The sequence below is a fragment of the Hoplias malabaricus genome, chromosome 13 (assembly GCF_029633855.1).
Source record: "Hoplias malabaricus isolate fHopMal1 chromosome 13, fHopMal1.hap1, whole genome shotgun sequence".
Lineage (NCBI taxonomy): Eukaryota > Metazoa > Chordata > Actinopteri > Characiformes > Erythrinidae > Hoplias > Hoplias malabaricus.
The window spans coordinates 31,259,234-31,283,637 of record NC_089812.1 but is presented as its reverse complement, the minus strand read 5'-3'; the positions used below and the strand labels follow the sequence as shown (position 1 = coordinate 31,283,637).

At 44.1% G+C, this 24,404-nt stretch overlaps 1 protein-coding gene across 1 annotated transcript; it reads left to right on the top strand.

The window, feature by feature from the left end:
* The first annotated feature begins 4,241 nt into the window (after positions 1-4,241).
* cacng1b (calcium channel, voltage-dependent, gamma subunit 1b) lies at positions 4,242-23,911 on the top strand. Its single transcript, XM_066643093.1, has 4 exons — positions 4,242-4,482; positions 16,988-17,062; positions 20,714-20,851; positions 23,622-23,911. Exons 1-4 carry the CDS (start codon positions 4,242-4,244, stop codon positions 23,852-23,854), a joined length of 687 nt encoding a protein of 228 aa, XP_066499190.1. The 3' UTR covers positions 23,855-23,911.
* Positions 23,912-24,404: the final 493 nt, after the last annotated feature.

Here is a 24,404-nt window from a genome sequence, read left to right as displayed (position 1 = left end):
ATAACTCAGAAATGTTCCCAGGAAACAAGGAACGTCCCTGGACGTTCAAAATAGGTCTTAAAGTAGTCTGTCCATCAAGGACATATTTTAAACGTCAATGGACGTTCAAAATCCATCTTAATGAGTTAGTTAAGTGGTGACCAACCGATAACGTCAGTGGATGTCCAAAATCCATCTTAATAAGTTAGTTAAGTGGTGACCAACCGATAACGTCAGTGGACGTCCAAAATTCGTTTTATAAAGGTAATTTATTTCGGGACCAATTAATAACGTCAGTGGACGTCCAAAATCCATCTTAATAAGTTAGTTAAGTGGTGAACAATCGATAGCGTCAGTGGACGTCCAAAACGCGTTTTATACAAGTAATTTATTTCGGGACCAATTAATAACGTCAATGGACGTCCAAAATACGTCTAATAGTCGTCTTTTCAATGTCTGTGTTTGGACGTCTTTTCAACTTTCATTTTCAACACTAAGAGAACGTTGATTAGACGGCAGTCATTACGTTATTTCAACGTTGAATCAACGGCTAAATGTTTACTGGGTTCATATATTTAAAAACACTTAAACTCAAGTATGAACTTGGCATTATGTCAATGATTATTTCTCTTCTTTACATTGACTACCATTGAAGGGTTTTTCCTTCTCATCGAATGTTGTATAAAAGCAACATTGCCTCATAAGGATCTGCTATTAAACTGAACCTCACGGCTGGGATTGTCTTCAGCGATAAGCCTGGTGCCTGTGAGAGATGCTGATTTTTAATATAACAGCACTTCCTCTTGTGTGATATAGCTCCATTTTCAGGTCCAAAAATCTAATCTAGTCCTGTAACTAATCTGTGATATGATTTTGATAACTCTTATTTTCTTCCTGTGGTGTTTTCTCAGCAGTTTGAGAATTATACACTGCTTTAAGATGAAAGATCTGCATGGCTGTATATGTTTAACTGTATTTAGGGGACAACGGTGAAATGCTCTGTGAAGAATCATTGGATGAAGATGAGTGTGTGAATGTATACAGGCCTCAGCTGTGTTCTCGCTTCTTGTCAAACATAAGGCAAGGTGCCACCATGTTGATGCTGATTGTTAAAGACTGGACGGAATTTCCAGCTGTCAGTCAAGCTGCTGCCAGTGACCCATAGGGACAACACCTATCTAGAGCGTCAGGAGCAAGAGCTGTTGAGCTGGGATAAGATTTACCTCTGTCCAAGCTTATTTTGGTCTCTACCTCAGCCTCGTATTTCTCTCCAGGGCTTGCTCTTACTTTCTGTAGAACAGAGAGAGGTTAGATAGAGGTTGAATAAGGCAACAGCAGTAGCTAGTACAGGCCTTTCTGGGCAGTACTTGGAATAGGGCTGGACAATATTTCAATATCAATATATAAGGATGTGCCAACAATTAATTGCACTCATTTTTGGAGTTAGTTTAAATATATTAATATTGACAAAGCCAGTAAGTTGTTATTTGATGGTGATATCATGTTGCTTTTGGCAGCTCTTCTGTAGCTTTTTTATTGTTCGTATCGATATTAAAATTGTATCGTACTGACCGAAATTAAGACATGGATTGTGATGTTAATTTTGCTCATATCGTCCAGCTCCAGAGCCTACCTGGAATCATTGGGCGCAAGACGGGAACACACCCTGGAGGGGGCGCCAGTCCTTCACAGGGCAACACACACTCAAACCTATGGACACTTTTGAGTCGCCAATTCACCTACCAACGTGTGCTTTTGGACTGTGGGAGGAAACCCATGCAGACACTGGAAAAGCACACCAAACTCCTCAAAAACGTGAACCCACAACCTCCAGGTCCCTGGAGCTGTGCAACCGCGACACTACCTGCTGCGCCACGGTTCCGCCCTATGATATATTCTGATTACCAAAATTATATTTATTAAATTATATATAAATATGTTAAATATATAATATAGCTATATATATTAATTTTATTTAAAAGTCGCCTGGGTCCAGGTCACTCTGTCCAAGCAACTACATTCAACCTCAGGCTGAAAAATAAATTATAAGTGTTTTGGACCCAAATGACTTTTTGTTCAAAAGCGATGTTTTTACACAGTAATAGATTGCACCCCAGGGTAGGAAACCTTTTCAGTGCAAACTGTTCCATTTTTGGCACCTAGAGTGTTCTGACAAGACCTCTCTATTTTCACTGCGGAAACTGAAGGATTTGAAAGACTTGTCACTAACAAAAATGGGCCACAGTCCTGTAAAGTGGGCCACAGTACTTTATAAAAAGCAGCAACATAAACTATGGGCTTTGCATAGGGAAATGTTAAGGTGGATTCGAGCAGGAAAGGAGATTAAGGTTAAGTGTGCTGTGATCTGTTCTGAGTGTAGACATTCTCCAGATGGACATTTAATAAATAAAGATTAATCTGGAAGCCTTGCAGCACCATTCGGATTCGGATTCAAACGTCATTTTAAAAGGCACACATAGCCCCACTGTGAGGAGTTTGTTGTGTTCTCCCCATGTCTGCATGGGTTTCTACCAGGTGCTTCCTCCTACAGTCAAAAAAATAAACACACATTGGTAGGTGGATTGGTGTGGGGGTGTGTTGCTTTGTGATGGACTGGTGCCCCCTCCAGGGTGTGTTCCCACCATGTGACCAGTGATTCTGCGTAGGCTCTGGACTCACCGCAACCCTGAAATAGTAAGTGGTTACAGACAATGAATGAATGAATGCATGAATAAAACATACATTGCACCAAATATAGTGGGCTTTCCCTTTACCTTTCTTCTACCCTAAAAGCCAACGCATCTGGTTCTAATATCCAGATGCTCCCGAAGGCCCTGGATCAGGAGTGTTTGCCTTGTGTTGAAAATAAACCGTCCACAGTGGAAGATCATCAGAAACTAAGTGGGGCAGCCATGTTATTTCCCATTCATATAATGTCTATGTATTTGACGTATTTAGGCAAAAATGTATTAGACTAGTTGCTAAAAAGCAACTCTTGACAACTGTGCCGACCGCCCGCCACTCCCACACTTCTCCTCTCCATCTGACCTTGGGGGACTCCCTGCTGCCATGTTGAAGGGCAACTGGATTCTCAAATAAAAGTGGGGGAAGCTGCTCAGCAGAACCTCAAACATTTTTGTGCCATATCCCACAACTCCTTCACCAAAAATTGGGAGGGTGAGGAGAAGTGTACAAGAAAAATAAAATTGGAATCAGGGCCTGATAGACCTCCAAAACCATGACCATCAGATGAGCAGCATTTCAGCATTCATCTCTGAGAGAGAGGAAAATGTATATCCTCAGAAACCAGGTTTCCATTCAGTTTACTGTTGTGAGAAAACAACTCACAGTAGTGAGCTGCTAAGAGTCTGAACAAGGGTTTAAAAGGCTAATGCTAACAGGTTCCTAATCGTTTCTGCCATTGCTTAATGAACATCAGGGCTTTGGCTGCAGTGTTCCTGTACAGCTATTTTTGAGAGCCTCCTAACTGGCTAATCTGTAAATAATGGCTAGCAGAGAGGCAGGAATGTAGTGCCAGTTTCTTCTTGGTATTGGAGGATGCCTCTCCCCCTCACTGATTGGGGGAAAGTAGATCAGCCTGTACAAACGCCTACTCTCCTAATAAAGGCAGATTTCCCATGAGTCCTCCAGATGAAATGAGAGCTTGCGGTACAGGAAGTGATTAAAGTGCAAGTTCTTAAGAAAAAGCCAAATACTATGTAAATGTCTAATTGCTCAAAGCATTTAAGAAAGAAGAGGTGAGGTCACACATGTCGACGTTTGGCAGTAGTCTTAAGGAATGAGCAACTTCTAAGAACTGTTGTTAGAACAATTCTCTTACTCTTTTACAGTCTGCAAACTTGCACCCCTGGAAAGATACGTCTTGTGTTCATATTTAGTTGTTAAGTATCATATAAAAAGTGTCATAATTCTTGCACAGGCCACATTTGACATTTTGATCAATGTTGTGATTCATTATTTAATTAAGTTCTTTAGCACACCTCACAAACAGGCAGCGCTTCTGAGCCACAGCCCACCACAGCGAACACCTTACAATGAGAGAGAGGGAGCGGAAACTAGGGCACTGTTATCTGGCCCCATTTTTTCTGAGCTGAAGCAGAGATCTGTGGACAGCGAGCTGGAGCGTGGAGGCTTATGCTTAGTAGAGTTTAGTTTTTTCGTTCTTTTTGCCCTCTAAGCAAGTCATCTAGACCCTTGAAACAAACACTTTGCTAATAACAGAAGAACCTGAGCTCGTCACTATGCTTGCGGATAAAAAGGCCAAGGTGAAAATCACCTTCCTGGTTATCCTGGTGGGCATCTCGTCCATGCTGGCGGCCATGGTGACAGATCACTGGGCAGTCTTGAGCCCCAGGGTGGAGAAGCTCAACACCACCTGTGAGGCTGCCCACTTCGGACTTTGGAGGTTATGCAAGAAAAGCATCTTTATCGTGGAGGAAGACCCCCAGGGCAAGGGTTGTGGCCCCATGAGCTTACCTGGAGGTGAGTGCTTTTATTTTTACAAAGCTTTTCACCCCAACAGGTCTGAACAGAGTCTACCTGTGCTATTTTAGCCCAAGGCAACTTGGTCAGTAGCAGGACTGGCAGACAACAGCAATCTTCTTAATCTGAAGTGGAGCAATGGGCAATTTGGTGACTAGAGAAAGCATCTGGAGGCAGCTCTATTCACCTCTCTCTTACTCCCTGATCTGTAAAGTCACTTGTCCAGACAGCAGGTCAAGTGAACTCACAGCCATTTGCTGTGCCTGATGTCATCTCAGCATTTGTTAAATAGATGTCTTAGACTGTTGTAATGGTAGATAAATGGAAAGCAGATGAAACTGCTTATGAGAGTTAGATCATCTCATTGGCCTTTATGGTACTCTGGGGAAGAAGAAAACTCATCGTTATATCTCAGTTCACAAGGCTGGATACATGACAGATAAAAAAAAGAACAAGAATCGAAGGACAAGGACTGATCTACGTAGATGAGTATGTACAGTTCTCAGGATGTGGTATGAAATTGTAAAAGAAAAAACATCATTCTGAAAGCTATTCACTGGCTCTTGATACACTATGATACTGTTGAAGATACTATAATCGGTATATAATCTTTACATTATTCAGAGCCCTTCAATATCCAGGACACTCCAGTTGTTCTAAAGCTTTATTATACACACATTTGACTTAAGAATAACTCATATAGGTTGTGGGACAGTCCATAAAAACCCTGAAAAATATGTCTTTAGTTAAAATATCCATGGATGAGTTCAAGCACAGACTTATTATGGATGAATTCAGGGGCTCTGACTGTCGGTAATTTACCCTGAACTCATGTACACACATAAACCACTGATTATTTCCCTGTATATTACAACCACATCAGGCCGTGTTGATTGGCCAGGGCTGGCCAAAATTTTGAAATCTGATGTTATTGGTTTAGTGTCAGTGGCATTAAATTCTTGACTAGCAGGAAGTATGCAAAGCAGAGCTTAAACACAAACAAAGAATAAGAAGTATGACCACCAACGTTTCTTAACTACTTAAGAAATATTCCTAAATCGGTAAGACGTTTTATTTTACTACCCTATTTGGTGTCAGAATCATTTAACCTACCAGTCTGCTCCTAAAGCCAAATTACAATGCATTAGATGGACTGGTATCTTAAAGAGTCATTTTTAAAAATCTATGCTTATACCTTTTCTGAACTCACTCACACACAAACATGACTAGACAATCTAGAACTCCTTTAAAATTCTATTTTTTGTATATTGTTTTTATGTGGCACAGCAGGTAGTTTTGCAGTCACACAGCTCCAGGGACCTGGAGGTTGTGGGTTCAATTCCCGCTCCGGGTGACTGTCTGTGAGGAATTGGTGTGTTCTCTCTGTGTCTGCATGGGTTTCCTCCAGGTGATTGTCTGTGAGGAGTGTGTTGTGTTCTCCCTGTGTCTGCGTGGGTTTCCTCCGGGTGACTGTCTGTGAGGAGTGTGGTGTGTTCTCCCTGTGTCCGCGTGGGTTTCCTCCGGGTACCCCGGTTTCCTCCCACAGTCCAAAAACACACATTGGTAGGTGAATTGGCGACTCAAAAGTGTCTGTAGGTGTGAGTGTGTGTTGCCCTGTGAAGGACTGGCGCCCCCTCCAGGGTGTATTCCCACCTTGCGCCCAATGATTCCAGGTAGGCTCTGGACCCACTGCAACTCTGAACTGGATAAGCGGTTACAGAACATGAATGAATGAATGAATTTACCATGTTTGGCATCAGCTTACTAACCCTTCATGACAGAGTCCTGAAAAGTTATCGGATAATTGCCTGCCTTCTCAGAGTAAAGGAAAAGTTCTTTACAAAGCCAAAATTTGACCTCCTATGGTATCATTTTACAGTAAGCTTACTGAATTATTATCATTTTAAAATGTAGTTTCTGCAGTTCATTGTGAGGATAAAAGAACTGGTTAATTTTTGGTTGATTGAAAAATTCAAGATTTGTATAGAAGGTGTGTCATTGGCATTGTTTTCAGTAATTTATAAATGGCTGGACAGATGATAGGTCTTCCTGTCCTACTGAGACACAAGGCACTGCTTGAGCAGTAAAGTATGTCCCTTATCACTCCTCAGGAGATAATAAATGGAGAGATTGCACACGTTTGTTTGCAACACTGGCTACAGAATATAATGGAGTGAACCCCTGAGCTCCAGTGCATGTGTTGGGAAGATGCCCCCAGGGCACAACCAAAAGATTAAACCATAACAATGGCAGCTGTCTTTTAAAGAGCCACTGCAATTGCTGGCCCTGTTCAGTCCAACTGTGTGCATGTCCCTCAGGAACTTTCCACCAGCGACCTAAGGCCTGATCTCAGGGTCCACTCAGGATTTCATATTGTTCATGATCATGGCTTACTTTTTTGGCTGCTACTTGGTGAACTGATAAAACAAGGATCATTATTGAATATACAGCATGGGAGCCCAGGTAGGTTTTCACAGCAGGAGAGCCAATCAATATGTAATGCAAATGTGAAATGTTAATTTGTTACCTTAATATTAGTTTCAATAATAAGCTCACTTTTTGCCACCTATTCACAATTCTTAAAAAGCCTTCCACTTGCCTGGAACCGAGCACTTAGGAGGTACAACCCCAAATCCAATGAAGTTGGGACGTTGCGTAAAACATAAATAAAAACAGAATACGATCATTTGCCAATCCTTTTCAACCTGTATTCAATTGAATACACTACAAAGACAAGATATTTAATGTTCACACCGATAAACTTTATTGTTTTTTGCAAATATTCACTCATTTTGAATTTGAGGCCTGCAACATGTTCCAATATAGTTGGGGCAGGAGCAACAAAAGACTGGGAACTTTGAGGAATGTTCAAAAAAACACCTGTTTGGAACATTCCACAAGTGAACGGGTTAATTGGAAATGGATGCGTGTCATGATTGGGTATAAAGGTAGCATTCCCGAAGGGCTCAGTCGTTCATAAGCAAGGATGGGGCGAGGTTCACCACTTTGTTGGCAATGTTCTTTGTTTAAGAACAAAGTTTCTCAACGTACAGTTGCAAGGAATTTAGGGATTTCATCATCTACAGTCCATAATATCATCCAAAGTTTCAGAGAATCTGGAGAAATCTCTGCAAGTAAGCGGGAAGGCCGAAAACCAACACTGAATGCCCGTGACATTTGATCCCTCGGGTGGCACTGCTTTAAAACAGACATCATTCTGTAACGGATATTACCACATGGGCTCAGGAACACTTCAGAAAACCATTGCCAGTGAACACAGTTTGTAACTCCATCTACAAGTTAAAACTCTACCATGCAAAGCAAAAGCCATATATCAACAACCAGAAACGCCGCTGGCTTCTCTGGGCCTGAGCTCATCTGAGATGGACTGAGGCAAAGAGGAGAAGCGTCCTGTGGTTTGACGAGTCCACATTTCAAATTGTTTTTGGAAATCATGGACGTCATGTCCTCTGGGCCAAAGAGAAATTGGTCTGTCCAGATCAGCGCAAATTTCAAAATCCAGCATCTCTGATGGTATTGGGGTGTGTTAGTTCCCATAGCATGGGTAACTTGCACATCTGTGAAGGCACCATTAATGCTGAAAAGTACATACAGGTTTTGGAGCAACATATGCTGCCATCCGAGCAACGTCTTTTTCAGTGACGTCCCTGCTTATTTCAGCAAGACAATGCCAAGCCACATTCTGCATGTGTTAGAACAGCGTGGCTTCGTAGTAAAAGAGTGCGGGTACTAGACTGGCCTTCCTGCAGTCCACAACTGTCTCCTATTGAAAATGTGTGGCGCATTATGAAGGGCAAAATATAACAACAGAGACCCTGGGCTGTTGAGCAACTGAAGTTGTACATCAAGCAAGAATGGAAAAGAATTCCACCTACAAAGCTTCAACAATTAGTGTCCTCAGTTCCCAAACGCTTATTGAGTTTTGTTAAAAAGGGAAAAGTGATGTAACACAGTGGTAAACATGCCCCTTTCCCAACTTTTTTGCAACATGTTGCAGGCCACAAATTCAAAATGAGTGTATATTTGCAGAAAACAATAAAGTTTATCTGTTTGAACATTAAATATCTTGTGTTTGTAGTGCATTGAAATGAATACAAGTTGAAAAGGATTTGCAAATCATCGTATTTTGTTTTTATTTATGTTTTACGCAATGTCCCATCTTCACTGGACTTGGGGTTGTACAAAGAAAGAGATCAAACAGTTGTGGTTTGTAGTACAGTAACTACTAAACCAAGCACTCCATGTATTTGTATTGGGTTCAGCCAAGCACTACACCCCCTAGTTTAGGTCATTTGCTCACATTAGGCACTGATTAGTTCAATCAGGCTCTTGGCACAGAACCCAACTGGCACGACTGAATGATTCCGAATGCTCCTGCAGTTAAGGGTCAATAATAACGCCAGAGGCTCGCAGATGCCTCAGAAGCCAGCGGGTCTGCGGGAGGAAACTCCCAGCAGGCCAGATGTGATCAATTTCACACCAGCTCAGCATCCACATGGCCTGGAGGAGGCCTCAATTCTGATAGCCCCTCCTGCCGTACTGATCAAGCCATGAGTAAACACGTTAGCACTTAGGCACTCACTTTCCCCCTACTTCACACTTACTCATGCACTTTCATGGCTGTACTCCCAGAGCTGCCTCCAACAGTAAGAGAGGATCAGCAGCAAAAGAGAAAGAAAAAGCATAATGAATAAAGGAAATTCAAAAAGTAGCAAAGGAATGAAATTAAGTGAAAGAAAATGTCAAAGAAAGGAAGAAAAAAATGACTTTTTGACCTTTCCACTGAAACCCTGTAGGTAATGTAAAGGGACACATGAAGAAGAGTCCAGCCGAATATAAATTCACCCCTCTACTGTAGAGCAGACTCAAGTGCAGCAGTCATAATTGTACAGCTTTCCTCTGGAGGCTTAGCAGCAGAAGTTGTGTACAGACCCCGGTGGAAGGCACTTCACTGCTGCGACCCAGATACCGGCTAACTTAGCGGCTTAGCTGCTTTAAAAGTGTCCTCCATTCACATTGACCCAGAATCTGACGGTCATTCTGAGCATAGACAAAAGAGAACAGTCCGTCTTTCTGAGTCATGGCTTTACATTTAGCACAGTCCAGTAAAGCACAAAAAGCAAACACTCAACACAGCTGTGTTGCTCAGAGGTGTATGGATGTTTATGGTTGTGTTTGTGTGGGTGTGTATGTGTGTGTTCTACCAGTTTGGGGGCGAGGGATTTTTAATCAGGAACCAAAAACCTAATGTGACAGCCACTGCAACCTAGTAATTGACTTCCCCCTTGGAATAAGTGTTTTCATTAACAAACCTGCAAGGTCAATGATGCGGCACAAAATGCTATTTTCGGCTTTTAGATTAATCGCTCATCTGAGTCTGGAAAATGGCTCATAATGCTCAGAGCTTCATCCATAGCTATTTCCAACAGGTACAAACCCCATTTTCAAAAAGGCAGGACATTTTGTAAAAAAATGCATTATTGAACTGACAAGTTTCCAATGATTTCACTGAACACCTTGATTGTATTTTGTAAATGTAAACACATTCAGTATTTGATGTCTTTAACACACTCTGAAAATTGGGACAGATTTACCACAGGGCATGTTTACCACAGTTTGTCATTCATTCATTCATTCATTCATTAACTGTAAGCGTTTATCCAGTTCAGGGTCGTGGGGGTCCAGAGCCTACCTGGAATCACTGGTGGAATACACCCTGGAGGGGGCGCCAGTCCTTCACAGGGCAACACAAACATTCACTCACACCTACGGACACTTTGGAGTCACCAATCCACCTACCAACGTGTGTTTTTGGACTGTGGGAGGAAACCGGAGCACCCGGAGGAAACCCACGCAGACACAGGGAGAACACACCAACTCACAGACAGTCACCCGGAGGAAACCCACGCAGACACAGGGAGAACACACCACACTCCTCACAGGCAGTCACCCGGAGGAAACCCACGCAGACACAGGGAGAACACCACACTCCTCACAGACAGTCACCTGGAGGAAACCCACATGGACACAGGGAGAACACACCACACTCCTCAAAGACAGTCACCCGGAGGAAACCCACATGGACACAGGGAGAACACACCACACTCCTCACAGACAGTCACCTGGAGGAAACCCACATGGACACAGGGAGAACACACCACATTCCTCACAGACAGTCACCTGGAGGAAACCCACGTGGACACAGGGAGAACACACCACACTCCTCAAAGACAGTCACCCGGAGGAAACCCACGCAGACACAGGGAGAACACCACACTCCTCACAGACAGTCACCTGGAGGAAACCCACGCAGACACAGGGAGAACACACCACACTCCTCACAGGCAGTCACCCGGAGGAAACCCACGCAGACACAGGGAGAACACCACACTCCTCACAGACAGTCACCTGGAGGAAACCCACATGGACACAGGGAGAACACACCACACTCCTCAAAGACAGTCACCCGGAGGAAACCCACATGGACACAGGGAGAACACACCACACTCCTCACAGACAGTCACCTGGAGGAAACCCACATGGACACAGGGAGAACACACCACATTCCTCACAGACAGTCACCTGGAGGAAACCCACGTGGACACAGGGAGAACACACCACACTCCTCAAAGACAGTCACCCGGAGGAAACCCACGCAGACACAGGGAGAACACCACACTCCTCACAGACAGTCACCTGGAGGAAACCCACATGGACACAGGGAGAACACACCACACTCCTCACAGACAGTCACCCGGAGCGGGATTCGAACCCACAACCTCCAGGCCCCTGGAGCTGTGTGACTGCGACACTACACTCTTTAACCATTTTGGGGCTAAGGACACCAGTTGTTAAAATTGGCAAGTTACACAAGATCAGCTGCTCAACAATTTATGGTTACCGTTGCCTGATTCTCGTGTTCTAGATGAAATAGCAGACAGATCTGGACTGCAGTCAGTCAGTAAAGAACAGGCACTGTGTGTCTGAAGTCATGTTGTTGCAACACATACAGAATGAGGCCTAGGAAGTTCTTGATGAAATAACCTTGCAGGAAAAGACATTCTGTTTGATAGTTCTCTCAAGTTTGGCCGAAAGTGATGAGCAATGCTTGCAAAGACTGAGCCTTTGGTGAATGCTCATTTTATACCTTTTATACTTTACCTACTTATCATGTAATGCTTAAAAAATATTGTGACATGAATTTTCTATCTACTTTGGCTACTGTCACAACATTTTTGTAGGGTGTTGCAGGCATCCAAAGATTATTTTTACAAAACAAAAACAGCCTGGTCAGTGAAATCATTGGAAATATGTCCTTTGCATTTTGTCTGGTAAATAAAAACTTTGTGTGTATTGCATGTGGCAATATATTCCGGAATATCCTGGAATTTTTTCTGGAAATAGGGTTTGTAGATCAATACTTGAAGAACAACGCACAAGTCACTGGGTTAAAAAAAATTCCAGAATTGTCAGCAGTGGCCCTTTAATCTGAGACTGACATGAGATCAGTGACTGTGTCTCTCTCTGTTTCTGAAAGATGATGGAGAGACAGGGCTGCTGAAGCAGGAACAGCTGCAGAAGAGCACACAGAGATGTCAGCTGTGTCACGTGCGTGGGTAACAGCATGCTGCAGATTGACCACAGCAGATATTACACATATAATATAGGACAGAAAAACGGAAATAGCAGAGTCTCTGACTTTACAGAGATTCAGTTTATAAGTCTCCAGTTCCTCCATGTTATCTCCAATTTACTGGACAGCTCAAAAAATTCTTGGAGGAGAACAATAATGACCCAAATATTTATGTTGCATGATTCTGACAGTTAGAGCAAATAGCTGCATTGTTATTTCTGATGTTTCAGTGTCAGAAACAAAAGAAGGAAACATGTATCTTAGACAAAATACACAATAACCTCCAACTGATGGGATTCCAAAACTATCCCCCTCAGATTAACTGTATTTAGAGTCATCATAGTTTAGATGTAGGAGAAAATCAAGCTCTACTCTTGCTTTGGATCTTCTCTTTGTCTTCCCTGAGAGAAGATGACACAAAGCAATGGGTCTTAAAGAGTGCTAACTGTCAAGAAGCTAGTGAGGAAAAAATGAAACTCAAACAATTGAAAGTCTAGTTAAACTAGACTTTGGACAAAGGACTAATGAGTCCAAATTTGTAACTGGGACTACATTGAACATGAGAAGTTGAAAATAAAATCAAATTCCAAGACAGAACTTTGGGGGATGTTAAAATGCACTTACAGGTTTCTCTGGGAACTGGTAACAAGGCTCTTAAAGAAAATATAAGCAGTAATAACCACAAATGCAGGATGCGCCTAGGCAGGTAGGCCTAATTTATTTGAGGTTTCTCAGTAGTAAGGACATTTTTCTTGTGTTTGAAGTGTTTTAAGGCAAAACTGTGACCAAAAGGAATGTATTATTTACATAGGGTGACCAGATCTGAGATGCTGGAGCTGAGGGTAGGTACATGAGCTTTGCCTGACGTAAACAAGGACTACTGACGTGCAGACTGACCAATTAAATGTTTACAGAGAAGGTTATCGACCAATAACGGTAGCTCTACAGTCAGACCGTCCAATCAGAAGATTTTAGGCGACTTCACCACACCCCCTTCTCACTCAAGCGAACCAATCGGAGTAGGGTAGGGCGGGACTAGCTTGTGAACGAAACGCTTCTCGAAGTTCTATGTAAGCTCTAGAAGAACAAAATCCCGGACGTTTGTGAAATTCCGCCCGGACATTTTTTTAAGTCTAAAAAAAGAGGACATGTCCGGGTAAAAGAGGACGTCTGGTCACCCTATATTTACATATCAATTCGTGAAGGCACAAGTAGGTTCACTGGTTATTTTGGAGAGTAATAAATGGCCTACGTCATATCCGGTGGTTCATATCATGACAGATATACAGAAATCCAAGTCAGTATGTTTCTCAATAATAAACCATATGAAATTAATTCTGAGAACTCTGCCAGTGATGTAGCAATTTGAGAAATAAGTGGAATTCCCTTTTAGCGCTGTGTTCATCGTGTTTCTGCTGGCAGAGCCATGTAAGAGCAAATTAACCCCCCCACCCCCACCCCAAGCTGTTCCACCTCAGAGCTTCCAGGTCCAGCGAGGGAGGAAAAATCCCGAAAATCCCCGGCAGTGAGTACTTTGTAATGGAAGCGGTCAAACACGGTTAATAAATGACACCCTAAAAGCAGCACAGCAGGGCCTCCGCTCGAGCTCCTCATTGAGCCTTAACTAATAACCGAGCGTGGAGCAGCCTGTTGCTAGGTAACCTCTCTCGACGGAGGTTTTGGGTCCTGAGTAACAAACAGCTCCTCTGTTGCCCTGTCTGATTTCCCCCCTCTCTCTCTATCTCTGGACAGAGTGGAGTGAGAGGCTTGTTTTATGACTTTAATCTAACGGAGAAGTGTCAGGCTGTCTACACTCTTCCATAACCGGCCTCCTGTGCTCTCTCCCGCGGGACTCACAAAATGGAGGCATTATCTGCGAGGGGTGGAGTGGCCAATGTGGCGAGGGGGCAAGAGAGGGTTTACCTCAGTGTTTTGGCCTTAGCGAAACGTTTCAATTGTCCGTTATTTCCGTTAAAATGTCAAAACTGTAGGAGAATGAATGTGAGGTGTATATCATGTTATGTATGTAACGAGCGGGAAAACCCTTCGAGAAAAACGGCAGGAAACACGAGCTTCGCTCCCGCGCTGAGGAGAGATACGAAGGTCACGCGAGGCCTCCGCCCTCATCTTCACCTCAGACGCAGGCAGCAGATGTTGGGGGGCGGGGTCCGGGTACACGCGCCGCGGTGGTGATGTTTGCTGTGGTGTTTCGATTTTCTTGAAAGCCAAGGAAGCAGGTGATAAAGCAGTTTTCACACTTGTCTGACAGAAATGTTGTAGCTGAACGCACAGATGAGAATCAGACTCGTTTATTACCCCTATGCTAGGACATCGTAAGATATCACCATTCATTTTTATGTTATCTATAAGAAAAAAAAGGACAACATATTCAAATGGGACATATTCTACACCCTTTCTACAAGTTAGCAAGGTTATGTTGTTGAAATGTCTGTGACATTGCACTGTACAGATTAATCAGGAATGTAACTTGACAGTGTCAAGAGTTTTATTTCTGTGGTCACCTCATGTAGAAATACCACCAGTAACCAGTAGATTCATAAAACTTTCTCTTTATCTACATTCTGTGCAGTATTTGTGGAGAGCTTTATCCAGGAGTTGCCACTACAGTGAATCAATAATCAGCTGTGGTCATAAACATATAAATTGCCATTGAGTTGACCTCTCAGATATTTTAAGGGAGAGACCAGCTTCATTACTACCCTGTATTGTGAAGTTTACGGAAGTTATACTGACCAGATGGTTAGCTGCCCTCCCTATGCGGCTCTGGCTGCTCTGGGTATCCGTACAGGGTGGTGGCCAAAAATTAATCAGTGAATGATTGTACGAGAATGTACTGAAGGCTTTGTAGCTCGGAAGAAAAGCCTTAAAATGAGAGTTTATGAGAGGAATCTGGGGCAATTTTCCATCATCTTAATTGTGGGACTGTACAGAACAAAACCGCCTGGCAGATTTTGTGTTAATACAGAGCCATGGGTTTTTACTGTAGTCCTCTGTTTTTGGTGATGCATCGTCCCATCGCCAATGAACCGCCCCTGCCCCTGGCTAAACAGCCCTGTTCAGTGCATGTTCCTTTAAATGAGAATGAGCCACAGCTCAGTTCCGTACAAGTGCACAGGAGTAAGGAGCAATAGTTTTCAACCATTCAGAGAAATAGGCAGTCAGCCCTGAATTGTCTTAAAACTATGTAAGATGCAGCACAGTTTCAGAATAATTCATCCTAGGTTTTCTGTCTTAGGTAGACCACAAAAAAAAAAAAAAACCTGACTGGGATGTTAATGTCAGTTTGTTTGTTTCATGTCATGTGTTTGTCCCCTTATATGTCCACTAACTAAATAACCAATCAACTAACTAACTAAATAAATAAATAAATGCAATAATACATAAAAAACTATAGAATTTTAGAATTAAATATGTGCCAAACCTTTGTCTTAATAAGCATTATTTTCAGGGTTAGATTTGCAGATGCATTTTTCCAAACCTTCAAAATTAAATCATGTCTTAAGTTAAGGGCACAAGGCATGATCACACCCTGGAGGGGGCGACAGTCCTTCACAGGGCAACACACACACTCACACATTCACTCACACCTACGGACGCTTTTGAGTCGCCAATCCGCCTACTAACGTGTGTTTTTGGACCGTGGGAGGAAACCGGAGCACCCGGAGGAAGCCCACGCAGACACAGGGAGAACACACCACACTCCTCACAGACAGTCACCTGGAGGAAACCCACACAGACACAGAGAAAACACACCACGCTCCTCACAGACAGTCACCCAGAGGAAACCCACGCAGACACAGGGAGAACACACCAAACTCCTCACAGACAGTCACCCGGAGGAAACCCACGCAGACACAGAGAGAACACACCTCACTTCTCACAGACAGTCACCCGGAGCAAACCTACGCAGACACAGAGAGAACACACCAACTCCTCACAGACAGTCACCCAGAGCGGGAATCGAACCCACAACCTCCAGGTCCCTGTAGCTGTGTGACTGAGACACTCCCTGCTGCACCACCATGCTGCCCTTTGTTTATATAAAGTAAAGGAAATCTAAACTAATTTTGTCATTGCTGCCATTGTGTGGCTACAAATCATTTACTCCCACATGAAATGGTTGATAATTTGTGGCTTTGTTGCCTGTGTGAATGGGGAGATCAGAAATTGTGTGCAATCTTATGTTTCTCATAAACACATCCATTGTTGTTGAGGCCTGTTCTCTGAGGTGATCCCTCCCTCCCTTCCTATCTATCTATCCAGTAGAAGTGTATAAAGTATGTTTAAAACAATACTGCTAGAGCAGCTCTGAAACCGTTTTAATAGATGAACAAACAGTTCTCAGTATGTAAGTTATAGTTCCAAGATATTTTGGACCACCTCCATTTGTCTATTTGTTATGAAACATTCCCAGAATATAAAGGACAGCCTACAATGTCCAGCAGCAAAATAACTAAATTCATAAAAACCGTAACAAGAGATGCCCAAGGTTTTGAAATTAAACTGATCTTGTATGTGACAGTAATGTTCTTGGATGTGCAATCACGTATGTGCTCTTGAGCACAGTCCACAGCAATGTGCATGTTTAAACCTTGTCTTGGCAGGCTGTCGAAAATCAGCACACTGATATGGCCCCTGGCTCACAATGCGCTATATACACCGTCTACCCAGCAGAGTAGCCTGGATACTCGGCTTGCGTCTGAGCTCCAGTATCAGTCTCAGGGGGAAATGGCAGCGAGGCTCATTGGTAGTGCATGTGCATCGTAACGATGGGATACGCCAGCACCTGCAACTCTCAGCTACAATCACTGTTTTCATCTCTCTTTGCAGTCAAGAACTGCTCCTACTTCAAACACTTCACGTCAGGGGAGGAGGCCGAAGTGTTCGAAGTCAAGACTCAGAAAGGTAAGTGGCCCTTCTACTTCAACCTTGCCTCACACCAGGAACCATATGGACACTGCACATCAAAGTGATGAAACCCGAACCCTTTACACTGATCCCGGACTAGTGCCATCGTTCCTGCCTCCCAAGCTTTAAGCTGATCCCAGAAAAACAGAAATGTCTGCCCAGAGCTGTCAAAGCGGTGAAAGATGTGGAAACATGACGATAAAGAAAGGCTGAAGTGCCTACTAAAGTGCTTCAAAGAGCTCCACCACAGGCTCCCTCAGAACCAGATCCTCTCACATTTTGGCATGTGTGGGCAAAAGGAGCGTATAATAGTAAATATTAACATCTCCAACTGTAGTCATGGCTAAACATCTCCAGGATTTTGCAGGTGAGCTCATTCCCCATTCGCACATCCCTCAAAGGCCAAACAAGCCATCTCTGGTCCATTCAGTCCATATATGGAAATACTACACAGAAACAACCCTTTTATAGAATTGTTTGCTTGTATGGTGTTACTTAAACGTACACATTAATATCGTTATCTTGCAAAACCCTGGTCTTCAATGGTCAGGACACCCATAGATAAGATATGATAAGGGTGGTAGATCATTCTCAGCGCTGCAGTAACACTAACATGGTGGTTGTGGTGTGTTAGTGTGTACTGCACAGGTAGGAGTGATACAGCAGTAATGCTGGAGTTTTCAAGTATTGTGTCCACTCACCGACACACCTCTCTCATTCATTCATTATCTGTAAGCGCTTATCCAGCTCAGGTTTGCGGTGGGTCCAGAGCCTACCTGGAATCATTGGGCGCAAGGCGGGAATACACCCTGGAGGGGGCGCCAGTCCTTCACAGGGCAACACAGACGCACATACATTCACTCACACACTCACACCTAAGGACACTTCTGAGTCGCCAATCCACCTACCAACGTGTGTTTTTGGACTGTGGGAGGAAACCAGAGCATCCGGAGGAAACCCACGCGGACACAGGGAGAACACACCAAATCCTCACACTCGCTCCACTCGGAGCGGGAATAGAACCCACAACCTCCAGGCCCCTGGAGCAGTGTGACTGCGCCACCATGCCACCCCTCATGGGTCCAGCATGTAGATATAAAGTCAGAGACAGTAGCTCATCCGTTGCAGCACAGTTTGTGTTGGTCGTCCTCTTGACCTTCATGAGTGGACACAAGACGATGTTGCCTGAATATTTTTGGTGGTGTGTTGCTGTGTGTGATCCACTCCTACCAGCACAACACAAATTAACACATCACCACTAATTCGGTGTCAGTGCAGCATTGAAAATGATCCATCACCAAAATCATACCTGCTCTGTGGGGGTCCTGACCTTTGAAGGGCAGCGTGAAATGGAGATAAGAAAGTATGCAGGTGCACTACAGTGTGTAACTGTAAAAATACAAAATGCTTCTGTATTATCAGTGGAGCTGATAAAATGGACAATGAGTGTGGATACAAACCAGATGTTCCTAATCCAGTGATCGTTCAGTGTATAACATAATAAACATATATACACAGCAGAATTCACTCTATTTTCTCATAAATACGCCATTGTGAGCTGTTTTGAACAACACTGGTTTTGCTCTGGGTTTCTCTTCTTTTCCCCTAGATCAGGTATAGATTTGTTTCTAATTACATTAGCAGCACACTTGATTTCATTTATTGAATAGCCTTGATTTGCCAAACCAGGCATTGGATGGTAACTATAATACGCAGCTTCCTCATTTGTAAATAGCTAAAAGAACACACTAAAAACATTAAACCAATCCTTATTCTATTAAGAATTTCTTTTTATCTATTTTTCCCCTAATATTAGTGTTTTGTTTTATGTTTTTTTTTTTTTCAGAAGTAGTACATTCATGTCTTGCACAGATATCTGTTTGTAAACCCCACACCAGCCTGGATTCCTTTATATTAATGAGTTACACTACAGAGCATTCAATCAGAACAGAGGTAATTTCCATATACACACCGCAGAGGAGAAGTTTACATTTTTTTTAAATGCCTTTTAATTTTAAATAACAATGAGAGGAAGGTAAATGTAAAACTAACGTATGACTAGCCGGTAGTTTGAGTCTGGTCACACAAAGGTTAAGAGAACCTCAGGGAAATGGACACACTGTCATTGGTGTTTTTTAACTGCTGTTGTGCCTGTTTACAGTGATTTTCATAGCCTGATAAATGTACAGGGTAAACTACGGATACTGGAAGCCTGTGCTAGCATTTCTCCTGTGGTGTTGCTATCAGTGTGTGAAGAGTGGGAGAAGAGGGTTGCATTGACAATCCAACACAATGGGCAGCACTTTTAACACATTTTATAAGTGGTCAGAAACTTGTAAATAACTCATGAAAGAATAAAGTTACGTTAAAACCAAGCACACCATTGATTTTCTTGTGAAATTCCCAATAAGTTTGATGTGTCACATGACCCTCTTCCCATTGGAAAAAACAAAAGTTGGATCCAAAATGGCCGACTTCAAAATGGCCACCATGGTCACAACCCATATTGCAAAGTTTCCCCCCTCCCATATACTAATGTGCCACAAACAGGAAGTTAATATCACCAACCATTCTCATTTTATTAAGGTGTATCATTTAAATGACCCATCCTAAAGGTAAGTAAATGTGGGTGGGTTTTGAGTTGCTTCACATATGAAAATATTACCCAAGACAAATGTAGCATTCGACTGATTTAAAATCCCATTTCCTGTAATAAATTTCTTAACAGAGAATGACACTAAATCAGGTGAACTTTGAGGAAGCAATACCCTTCTAGCAATCGCTCCATGACCCATAGCACAGAATTTTTCTTTTTTTTTCTTCCCCTAATTGGCAGCTATTTCTGGAAGTGGCCCTTGCCCCTCCTCCCTGCCACAGCGTACCCTTTTGACCTATATGTTAGACGCCTTGTGTTCAGGCAGGTTGGATGGGAGGCAGGGTGATCCTGCAGCTAAGGACGGTCTCTAGCACCGAGACGAACAGAATTACTCAAGCAGAGAGGATCCAGCCTATTTCACGCTTCATGCTCTAGAGCAGTCGTGGAGTCAAGGAGTAAAAAGACTCTCCTTATCTCAATCTGCCAACGCACCGGACACTAGACACGACACATTGTCAGGCACTTCACAATCTCTCGCCACTTTCCAGAGATGTCAATAACCGTTTCAACAATCAATACGTCTGTAGCCTATTACTAATTAATGACACTTTAAATGCAACAGCAGTCTGGAGGTCAGACTGATTAGTGTTCTAATGTGAATTAGTGAGGTAATTGAAGCCATTCCCGTGTAATGAAGCTCAGTCCGTACAGGAGAATTTGTAGAAATGAGTTATGGCCTTAAGCTTGTGAATTCAATCTTGAAAGACCGTTGAAGGTCTTTGATCGCGATGTATGAATCCTGGAGCTCAGTCTTAACAGCCACTTCCACTTTTGTCTTAACCAGATAAGACAATTATGGTATTCATTTTTAAAGATAAAGGTTCCTAAACCATTCTTGGCTTTTATAGTGCATTGGTTGCCATCTTCTAGAGAATCGAAAGTGGTTCCTCTCTTGCGCTGTTCTAAGAAACCAATTTTTTTCTTTTATTATGAAGAGTATGTGATCATGGATGGAAATAGGACTTCTACCATAAACACACATCTCTTTTCAGAATACAACATCTCAGCAGCTGCCATAGCCATCTTCAGCCTGGCCTTCATGACCTTGGGCAGCCTGTGCCTCCTGGGGGCATTTGGGAAGGGCAGAGACTACCTACTGAGGCCTGCTGGCATGTTCTTCGCTTTTGCAGGTGAGGCCAGTTCTTTGCTGTAAATGACAAAACTCTCTCAACAGGTTCAGCACATTTCAAAAGATAAACGCCACAAGACTGAAGGCTACAACGGTTGCAGCAGGGAAAGAATCAGATGAAGACAATTTGCTCCTACCCCAAAAATAACTTGCTTAGTTTAGTGACTTGGGCCCTACGTGACGCTCTAATTGACTGACATTAGATATTTAACGTCTTATCCTGTGTATAATTAATTACGTAACCCACTATTTTCACAAGGTCTGAAGTGAACATCTTATTTGATACGGTCAGATTTACTTCAGGTGAAAACACTTTAGTGTAACATCATTCATTCATTCATTATCTATAACCCTTATCTAGTTAAGGGTCGCGGTGGATCCAGAGCCTACCTGGAATCATTGGGTGCAAGGCGGGAATACACCCTGGAGGGGGTGCCAGTCCTTCACAGGGCAACACACACACTCACACATTCACACACACACTCACACCTACAGACACTTTTTGAGTCGCCAATCCACCTACCAATGTGTGTTTTGGACTGTGGGAGGAAACCGGAGCACCCGGAGGAAACCCACGCAGACACAGGGAGAACACACCACACTCCTCACAGACAGTCACCCGGAGGAAACCCACGCAGACACAGGGAGAACACACCACACTCCTCACAGACAGTCACCCGGAGGAAACCCACGCAGACACAGGGAGAACACACTGACTCCTCACAGACAGTCACCCGGAGGAAACCCACGCAGACACAGGGAGAACACACCGACTCCTCACAGACAGTCACCCGGAGGAAACCCATGCAGACACAGGGAGAACACACCACACTCCTCACAGACAGTCACCTGGAGGAAACCCACGTAGACACAGGGAGAACACATCGACTTCTCACAGACAGTCACCCGGAGGAAACCCACGCAGACACAGAGAGAACACACCACACTCCTCACAGACAGTCACCTGGAGGAAACCCACGTAGACACAGGGAGAACACATCAACTTCTCACAGACAGTCACCCGGAGGAAACCCACACAGACACAGAGAGAACACACCACACTCCTCACAGACAGTCACCTGGAGGAAACCCACGTAGACACAGGGAGAACACATCAACTTTTCACAGACAGTCACCCGGAGGAAACCCACGCAGACACAGAGAGAACACACCACACTCCTCACAGACAGTCACCCGGAGGAAACCCACGCAGACACAGGGAGAACACACCACACTCCTCACAGACAGTCACCCGGAGGAAACCCACGCAGACACAGGGAGAACACACCGACTCCTCACAGACAGTCACCCGGAGGAAACCTACGCAGACACAGGGAGAACACACTGACTCCTCACAGACAGTCACCCGGAGGAAACCCACGCAGACACAGGGAGAACACACCGACTCCTCACAGACAGTCACCCGGAGGAAACCCAGGCAGACACAGGGAGAACACACCGACTCCTCACAGACAGTCACCCGGAGGAAACCTACGCAGACACAGGGAGAACACACTGACTCCTCACAGACAGTCACCCGGAGGAAACCCACGCAGACACAGGGAGAACACACCGACTCCTCACAGACAGTCACCCGGAGGAAACCCATGCAGACACAGGGAGAACACACCACACTCCTCACAGTCACCTGGAGGAAACCCACGTAGACACAGGGAGAACACATCAACTTCTCACAGACAGTCACCCGGAGGAAACCCACACAGACACAGAGAGAACACACCAAACTCTTCACAGACAGTCACCCAGAGGAAACCCACACAGACACAGGGAGAACACACCACACTCCTCACAGACAGTCACCCGGAGGAAACCCACACAGACACAGAGAGAACACACCACACTCCTCACAGACAGTCACCCGGAGGAAACCCACACAGACACAGGGAGAACACACCACACTCCTCACAGACAGTCACCCGGAGGAAACCCACGCAGACACAGGGAGAACACACCGACTCCTCACAGACAGTCACCCGGAGGAAACCTACGCAGACACAGGGAGAACACACTGACTCCTCACAGACAGTCACCCGGAGGAAACCCACGCAGACACAGGGAGAACACCGACTCCTCACAGACAGTCACCCGGAGGAAACCCACGCAGACACAGGGAGAACACACCGACTCCTCACAGACAGTCACCCGGAGGAAACCCATGCAGACACAGGGAGAACACACTGACTCCTCACAGACAGTCACCCGGAGGAAACCCACGCAGACACAGGGAGAACACACCACACTCCTCACAGACAGTCACCCGGAGGAAACCCACACAGACACAGAGAGAACACACCAAACTCCTCACAGACAGTCACCCAGAGGAAACCCACGCAGACACAGGGAGAACACACCACACTCCTCACAGACAGTCACCCAGAGGAAACCCACGCAGACACAGGGAGAACACACCACACTCCTCACAGACAGTCACCCGGAGGAAACCCACGCAGACACAGGGAGAACACACCACACTCCTGTCATTTATGCTGCACATTTATAGCATTCCATTAACAAATTTCAAGAATTCCAAAATGAACAAAAAGGGTTATGCAGTGTATTTCAGTGTATGTAGAGGTCACAGAGGACAGAGAAGTCACCCTTTTAAAGCTCTGTTGCTCTGAACACAGCTTGCTTTATTCACAAGAGAACCAAGTGATGTAATATAAAGCTTAGTGATCAATAATCTGGAAACCCAAGAAACCACAGTGAAAACCACAGTCTTTTTCCTGTACCTCTGCACCTCCCCGCAGGTCTGTGCATATTCATCTCAGTGGAGGTCATGAGGCAGTCGGTCAAGCGCATGATCGACAGCGACGAAACCATCTGGATCGAGTACTACTACTCGTGGTCGTTCGCCTGTGCCTGCGCGGCCTTCGTCCTCCTCTTCCTCAGCGGCATCAGCCTGCTCATCATCTCCATGCCTCACATGCCACGGAACCCCTGGGAAACATGCATGGACGCCGAGCCTGAGCCCATGGACTAACAGAGGGCCCAGTAAGAGCACAACACAACTGACAGTGGAATTCACGTTAATAACAAATGCAAGAAACAAGATGCAATGTGTCAGGAACGCTGCACTTAGACGTGTGTGTGTGTGTGTGTGTGTGGGGGGGGGGGGGTTCGTAATCATCCGCTGAATGTTTCTGGAATTCATTTTGTATGCTCTTCTGTTCTCTAAAAGCAAGTGCATGAACTGTACAGGACACAGTGAGCTGCCAGTTTATTACATCTGTACCACATTTATAGCTTATTGCCGATTTATCACAAAAAGCTACAACACCATCATTTATGTTCAGCAGTGATGTGATGTTAGAGTTATTAAAAGGTAAACACATTTATATTTGATAAGCTTCTCTTTTTTTTCTCATGGTCTTTCACTGTTGCTATGGAGATTGTTAGCATAGCTCTTTTTTGTGCTAACGCTAACAGCTAACTTATGTTTATGAAATAAAACTAAAAAAAAAAAAAAAACAATTCAGGTGATGATTTAGCTTCATTATTTATTTATTTTAAAAATGTAGAGACAGGAATCT